This window comes from Monodelphis domestica, chromosome 1 (assembly GCF_027887165.1).
Source record: "Monodelphis domestica isolate mMonDom1 chromosome 1, mMonDom1.pri, whole genome shotgun sequence".
Lineage (NCBI taxonomy): Eukaryota > Metazoa > Chordata > Mammalia > Didelphimorphia > Didelphidae > Monodelphis > Monodelphis domestica.
In genome coordinates this window covers 423,342,402-423,350,496 of record NC_077227.1, presented here as the reverse complement: position 1 = coordinate 423,350,496, position 8,095 = coordinate 423,342,402, and the positions used below count along the sequence as shown (strand labels likewise).

Genomic DNA, 8,095 nt, shown 5'->3' with positions numbered 1-8,095 from the left:
AGGCATCAGCTATCCTTCATTTCTATTATTTGGCCCTCTTCTCTCCTACTGTCCTCACCAGCAATCTTGCCACAAGAAATTCCTTTACACCCCCTTTAGTACTGGAACCACATTCAAATCAACTTTGCCATTGTTCTTGGAAGGTGTATATTGTTCTCCTTACCATGTCTGTTACATTCTGGATGAACCCCAACACCTCTATTCCAACCTATATGTGCTGTTTCTCCTACTGAAATATTGTTTAAAGGGGCTGCTTTCACTTTTTTTGTATCCTTGGAGCTTAACATAAGAGCCCAACATCTAGTAATGGCAGAAATAGATGCTTTTTCTTAAAAAAGAAAAGACAATTTGAAAATTCTGTCTTCTGAAGGGAGACTTTCCTGGTCCCCAAAATTGTTAATATGTTTGCAGATTGCAGATACCCTTCTATCAACTCTGTATAAATCTTTTTTATCTATTTATACTTAACCCCTCCTCACTCCTTATAATATAAACTCTTTGAATGCAGAGACAGTTTTGACCTTTTATTTAAAAACTAATTTTACTATGTGCTTGTGACTAGCACATAGTAAACATGTATAACATTTTTTGACAGACTGACCTCTATCCATCTCTGCAGACATTAAGCTAATTTAGCAGGGTTCCCTGGTAAGACTCTTCTATTTACACCTTTTATTTCTGACCACATTTCTTACTGGATAGAGGAACTTCTGTCTCTTTACATCTTTATTTTTTATCTTTTATTTTAAAAATTACATGTAAAATAATTAACATTTATATTTTTAAATTTTGATTTCCAAATTTTCACCATTCTTCACTCTCCTCACACTTAGAAGGCAAGCAATTCAATATCAATTATACATGTGTGGTCATGCAAAACATTTCCATATTTATTGATTATGTTTTGAAATAAAAATGCAGTTCCCTCTATTAAAAACACCAAGAAAAATACAACTAAAGAAAAAGAAGAAAGAATGCTTTGATATGCATTCAGACTCCATCAGTTCTTTCTAAAGAGGTGGAGTGTTTTTTTTTTTTAATTAAAAGTCCTACAGAATGGTCTTGAATCATAGTATTGATGAAAATAACTAAGACATGCATAGTTCATCATTATACAGTATTGTTATTGTTTGTAATATTGCCTTGGCTCTTCTTACTTCACTCTGCATCATCTGTAAGTCTCTTCAGGTTTTTCTGAAATTCTTCTGCTCACTATTTTTTAACACAATAGTATTCTATTACAATTATTTACCATAACTTGTTTAGTTATTAGTTGAGTTGCCTCAACTAATGGGCAACCCTTTGACTTCTAGTTCTTTGCCATTGCAAAATAAGTTGCCATAACTGTTTTCATACATATAGGTCCTTTCTCCTTATTTTTTATCTCTTTTGGCTACAGATGTAGTAATGATATTGGGTAAAATGATATGCACAATTTTATAGCCCTTTTGGGCGTATTTCCAAAATTGTTCTTCAGACTCATTGAATCAATTCACAACTCCACAAACCCCACCCAATTTTCACATATCCCTTCCAATATGTGTCATTTTCTGGTTTTATTATCTTTTCTAATACCCTTTCCTTACTTTCTTGGCTCAGGAGAAAGGGCATTAGAGCGATGAATAAGAGAAGACTTAATGAGCTCAATAAAAGACTTAATAGACTCATAGGTACAGAGCTACATGGGACAAAGAATGTCAAATATGTAAGATTTCTTGCCACATATATAGTTAGAACATGCTTTGCATGTATACTTCATCACCTCTAACTCTTAGAATATTTCTCTTTCTCCAATGAGGTTCATCACCTCTTCATCATTTTTAATCCCCATTGTTAGTACTATTAAAATTGTTAGTACTATTAAAATTATCTCATCTATACTTATCTGTTCATGTGTTCCATCCCTTGGTAGAAGGGGGACTTAAATTATCATCTAATCCAGAGGTATCAAACATAAGGGCAAGGGATGCATTGCAGTGACTCCAAATGCCCCTGAACCAGATTAAAACATAAGTGAGAGGGGCATGTAGGTGGCTCAATGGATAAAGAGCCATGCATGGAGACAAGAAGACCTAGGTTCAAATCTGAACTCAAATATTTTCTAGCTATGCCTTTGGGAAAGTCTCTTAACCCTAATTGCTTAGCCCTCCAACTCTTCTGTTATGGAACTAACACTTTATATGATTCTAAGACAGAAGATAAAGGTTTAGTTAAAAAAATCATAATTGGAAAATATTTAACTCAATATTTAAAAATAGAACAGAACTTAGAAAATGTTAATATGTTGTTCTCTAAGTCAATATGCAGCCTTCAGAGATCTTTAATATATGTTTGATTGGTGCAACATTCAATTTTAGTAGTATTGTCAATTTTATTATGTTCCCATGGTCTAGCCATTGATAGTTAATATGCTTTCAATTATTTCTAATATTACTAGAATGCCAAAAAAGAAAAGAGGTATACATATTTCATTCCTGCATTCATTAGGAAATCTTCTAGTGTTTCTTAATTTCAAATAGTGCTTACAAAATAGATATATTGTTACATACTTATATATATTTATATATTTAGCATTCTAAAATTGTCCTTTCTATACCTATCTTTTATAGGACTTAAATAATTCTACTTTCTCAAAGTATGATTTTCTGCATCTATTAATATAATAAAGCAAGAAATAAAAATATATATTAATCATATTGGGGTCATTTAGGCTCAGCCAATATGAAATTTATTTTTCACCAAAATAATAATTGATTAAATTAGATAACTAATTAGAAAACTAGTTTTAATAACTTCTGATACTTGTGAAGCTAAAAGAACAGATTCATACAAAAAAGATATGCAGATATGAGATGGACAGGGATCAGGTTTGTGAAGGGGAGAAGAGACACATATAACAAATAAATTTTATTCAGTCTTTTCAGTTATGTCCAACTCTTTGTGACCCTGATTTGAGGTTTTCTTGGCAAAGATACTAGAGCAATTTGCTATCTTCTTTTGGAACTCATTTTACCGATGAGGAAACCGAGGCAAACTGTTAAATGACTTGCCTAGGATAACACAGATAATAAGCATATGAGGTCAAATCCAAACTCAGCAAGATGAGTCTTCCTGATTCCAGACCTGGTTCTCTGTTTACTGTACCACCTAACTTCCCTATACAAGATCACTGGAAAAAGAAGTAAGGAGGCCAATGTTCAGGGCAAGTATTTATGAGAAGTTATTATATAGTAATAAATACTTATTTTAAAGTTGCATTAGATAATTGTTGCTGCAGTGAATTTGAATTTAGGATTAGTTGACTTCCTATCTAGAGGAAGCTTTTCTGAACCTCCCAGTTGTCAGAAAAAGTGAGAACTTAGATGAATAAAAGGAGGGGAAGGAAGAAGCTCTATCTGAATTTATCTTGGCAATTCAATTGAATTTTAAAAGAATGTATCAAGCTCCTACCATTTGACAGGTGCTGAGCTAGGTGCTAGGGATACAAAGACAAAGAACTAACATAATTCTTGCCTTCAAGACATATAACTCTCACTTAAAGAAAATAATATGCATACAAAGAAGCAAACAGAAAATAAGTGTGAAACAGTTTCAAGGTGACTACTAACAATTTAGAGGATTAGAGAAGGCTTTATATAAGTTGGCATTTGAACTGAGCCTTAAATTGAATTTTCAAGAGATAGAGGTGAAGAAGGTGGGAACTCCAGACCTGAGAACTAGCTTGAGCAAAAATAGAGAGAGAGGAGAGGATACACTGACTGAAATGTAGAGTACTGATATTGTAGTCAGCTAGATATTGTGAAAACTTCTAAATACCAATTAATGGTATTTGTAATTTTTCCCTTTGTGCCTAAATCTTCTTGACCATGAGAATAATATGGTCATGTCTAGTCTTTCCAATCCATAGAGAGAAAGAAAAAAATCCCATAAATGCACCCTTTCCAAAGGCAAGAAGTATTAAGAAAGAAGAAAGGAAAAAGAAAAACTGTTCACTACATAAAGGTATAAGTATAGTCATTCCATAGGCAATAAAAGTCTGGGAAAATGAGCAAACAGCAGAAGAAACACATAGCCATAGAAAAAAGTTATAGATACAAAGAAGAGCAAGACACTGATTTATTAGGGAACAGCGAGAGCAAAGCAACCACATATAAAACTTCAAAGAAAAATGGGGATTGATCTCAAGCACTGGAAGAGCTCAAAAAAGAAATTCAAAAAATCAAATAAGAGAGGTAGAAAAATGGAGAAAAGAAATTAAAATAATGAAAAAAGAAAATAACAGCTTAAAGAGCAAAATTGGTCAGATGGGAAAAGAAGCACAAAAATCCAATGAAGAAAAGAGTTCCATGGAAAGCAGAATGAACTAAATGGAAAAGGAGGATCAAAAGGTCATAGAAGAAAATCAGTCTTTAAAAATTAGAATGGGGTAAATAGAAGCTAATGATTTCATGAGAGATCAAGAAACAATAAAACAAAATCAAAAGAATGAAAAAAGTAGAAAATATAATAAATTTCACTGAAAAAACAATTGACCTGGAAAATAGATCCAGAAGAAATAATCTAAGAATTATTGGACTCCCTGAAAGTCGACCAAAAAAAAAAAAAGCTAGACATCATATTACAAGAAATTATCAAAGAAAACTGCCCTGATATTCTTGAACAAGAGGGTAAAATAGACATTTTAAAAAATCCACAGATGATGTTCTGTAATATATCTCCAAATGACAACTTCAAGGAATATCATAGACAAGTTCAAGGGCTCCTAGGCCAAGAAGAAAGTATTTCAAGCATCCAGAAAGAAATAATTCAAATAGCATGGAGTCCCCATCTAGGATTATACAGAATCTGGCAGCTTCTGTAATTGAAGAATCAGAAAAAAAAAATTCTGGAATATGATAATCCAGAAGGCAAGAGGACTGGGCTTGCAACTAAGAATTCTTCCAATGGAAAGTGTGGTCATTTAATAAATAGAAGATTTCTAAGCATTTCTGAAACAAAAAAATACCAAAAACTGAATAGAAAATCTGTTATCTAAATACAAAATTCAAGAGAAGCATAAAAAGTAAATAAGAAAGAGAAAAAATTTAAGGGATTCAATAAGATCAAATTGTTTATATTCCTATGTGGAAGGAAAATATTTATAATTCTTAAAATTTTTATCATTATCATAATACTTAGAAGAAATATACATAAACAGAGGGTGTAGAAGTAAGCTATTTAGGATGATATGCTAAAAAATCAAGTGATGAAAAAGATGATTGCACTGAAATAAATAGGAAGAGAGGTAAAATGGGGTACACTATTTCACATAAAGAGGCATGGGGGAAATCCATGGAGGGAAGGATGAGGGTGGTAACAGGTAATACTTAAATCTTACTCTCATTGGAATTGGCTCAGAGAGGGAAGAACAGCTAGATTTATTGATATATAATATCAATATATATAATATAATTCTATATTACCCTAAAGAGAAGTAAAAGGGAAATAAGAAAGGGGGTGGTGGGGAAGAGAGGGAGAAGTTTGGGGAGGTGATTAAAAGACCCTAAAGAGAAGTAGGAAGGGAATGAAAAGGTGGTGATGGGAAGGGGTGTAAGATGAGGGAGAGGGAATGGGACAGGGAGCGATTAGAAGCAAATACTTGTGTGTAGGGATAGAGTAAAAAGAGAACATGCAGGATTAAAAAGGGAAAACAAGCTGGATGGGAGTATAGACCTGGTGTTCTATATACTGCATCACCTAGTTTCTCCCTTCTTAAACCTTCTCCCTGACATATACTCTTTGATTCAGTGACATTGGCTTCCTGGCTGTTCCATGAACAAGAATCTCTATCTCTTAGCTCTGGGCATTTTCTCTCACTTTCTCCCAGGCCTGGAATGATCTACCATCCCAATTCTATCTACTGACTTCCCTGGCTTTTTTTAAGTACCAACTAAAATCCCATGTTTTCCCGGAAGCTTCCTCCAATTCCTTTTAGTTCTAGTGCCTTCCCTTTCTTAATGATTTTCTATTTATCCTCTCTATAGATTCTTTGTATTGATTTGTTTACACATTGTCTTCCCTACTAGTTTTTAAGCTCCTTGAGGGTAGAGACTATCTTGACTTTTTTATATCTCTAGAGTTTAGCAAAGGGCCTAGAACAGAGCAAGTACTTAATAAATGTTTGATTCATTGATAAAAGTAGATAATATTCCTATATCAAGAGCTCTCAGTTTAGGGAAATAACAACTTCTTTGTGAAATATTACATTATATAAGTTCATAGAATTAGTTTGTTACAGAAATAATTGGGATATGAAATAATCTAGAGCAGTGGTTCTTCATAATGAGTCTGTGAGTTTGCTCTTTAGCGTAATTATATATATATATATGTTATTTTATGCATTTCAAAATTATTATTCTGAGAAGCCCATTGGTTTCCTCAGATTGCCAAATCAGTTCACAAGGCAGAAATCTCTGATTTAGACCAACTCTTTCATTTTGTGGAGGGGAATAGGGTGACAGAGAGTGGGAAAGACCCAAGTTTACACACTTATTAAGTAAGAAAAGAGATGATTCAAAGGTGCATCTTCTGAATATAATTCAAAGACTCTATACTTCATCTACCACAGTTTCTCAGATAAGTAACACTAGAACATGTTATGCCCACATACAATTTCCATCAATCCTAGGGGAATGGTAACATCTATACAACATCCTTATTAAAGAGAAGCTCAACCACACATATGAAACTACTTTAAGAAATGAGGGTCCTCAAGATCAGAATTCTTTTTAAGTTCTCATGTGGAGAACAATCGGTAGAAGTGAGTGGTATTATTGCTTCACAAATAACGAATGTGTGTTTCAGCCTAGTGTTGCAATCAAGAAGGAAAATGAGTCCTTTTTTGTATTATCTGTTCACTATAAACTATACTTTAAGAAGATAATGCTTTCCTCTTAAGGAGTTTCACCAAAGCCTTCTTCATGTCCCTGTTCCTCAAGCTATAAATGAAAGGGTTCAACATAGGAGTGACCACAGTATACAGAACAGCAGCAATTCTATCTTTCCCAGCAGAGTGTGTGGATGGCGGACACAAATATACCCCAATGGCAGCCCCATAGAATAGGGAAACTGCAGTGAGATGTGAACCACAGGTAGAAAAGGCTTTCCACCTTCCAGAGGCAGATGGTATTCTTAGAATGGCAGAGATAATGTGGACATAGGAGATAACAATGAGGGTTAGGGGAGCAGTAAGGACTATTGAACCCACAATAAACAGCATCAGCTGATTTATGCTGGTGTCTGAGCAGGAGAGTGATAGTAAAGGGGTCAAGTCACAAAAGAAGTGAGGGATACGGTTCTCTGCACAGAAAGTTAAACTAGCCATAAGGAAAGTATGTAAAAAGGCAGCAGAGTTGGTGAGGAACCAGCACACAGCTAGCAGTAGTATACATATTCCAGAGCTCATAATTATGGCATAGTGGAGAGGCTGGCAGATGGCCACATAGCGGTCATATGCCATTACTCCCAGAAGAAAATCATCAAGAGCCCCAAATGTCATGAAGAAATGCATCTGAGTCAAACAGCCTTCAAAGGAGATAGTCTGACTCTGGGTCCAGATATTTGCTAACATCTTGGGAACAGTGGTAGAGATGAAACTCATGTCAGCAAAAGAGAGGTTTGCCACAAAGAAATACATTGGGCTATGCAAATGTAAGTCTGAGCCAATGGCTAGGATGATGAAGAGATTTCCTACCACAGTAACCAGGTACATGACCAGGAACAGCCCAAAAAGAATCAGCTGCTGCTCTGGTTGTTCAGAGAGTCCCAGGAGGAGGAATTCAGAGACAGTGGTCTGGTTTTTTACTTCCATGTTCTTGGAAGACCTTGGTGGGTAAAAGGGAATAGATGGAAATAAGAAATGGAGACAAGTCACTCATCATAACAATGATATGTTCTAGTGTAACCTGTGGGAGAGAACAATATTCCTGCTCATTATGATGTTATTAAAGAGCAAACATGAAAAGAAGAGATTTCCTGCAAAGCAAGTGGGCTCCCATTCTCTCTTTTGACCTTTCAAAATTAGGTTTTGTGTACTAAGATTCTGTGTTCTACACTT

General features: G+C 34.5%; 1 protein-coding gene across 1 annotated transcript; it reads right to left on the bottom strand.

The window, feature by feature from the left end:
- Positions 1-6,902: 6,902 nt before the first annotated feature.
- Positions 6,903-7,870, bottom strand: LOC100017044 (olfactory receptor 1N2). Its single transcript, XM_007474607.3, has one exon. It carries the CDS (start codon positions 7,847-7,849, stop codon positions 6,911-6,913), a length of 939 nt encoding a protein of 312 aa, XP_007474669.1. The 5' UTR covers positions 7,850-7,870; the 3' UTR covers positions 6,903-6,910.
- Between the last annotated feature and the right edge of the window lie 225 nt (positions 7,871-8,095).

Excerpts from the sequence above, each read along its gene's own strand:
- LOC100017044 (XM_007474607.3), bottom strand. The coding sequence starts at position 7,849 with ATGGAAGTAAAAAACCAGACCACTGTCTCTGAATTCCTCCTCCTGGGA.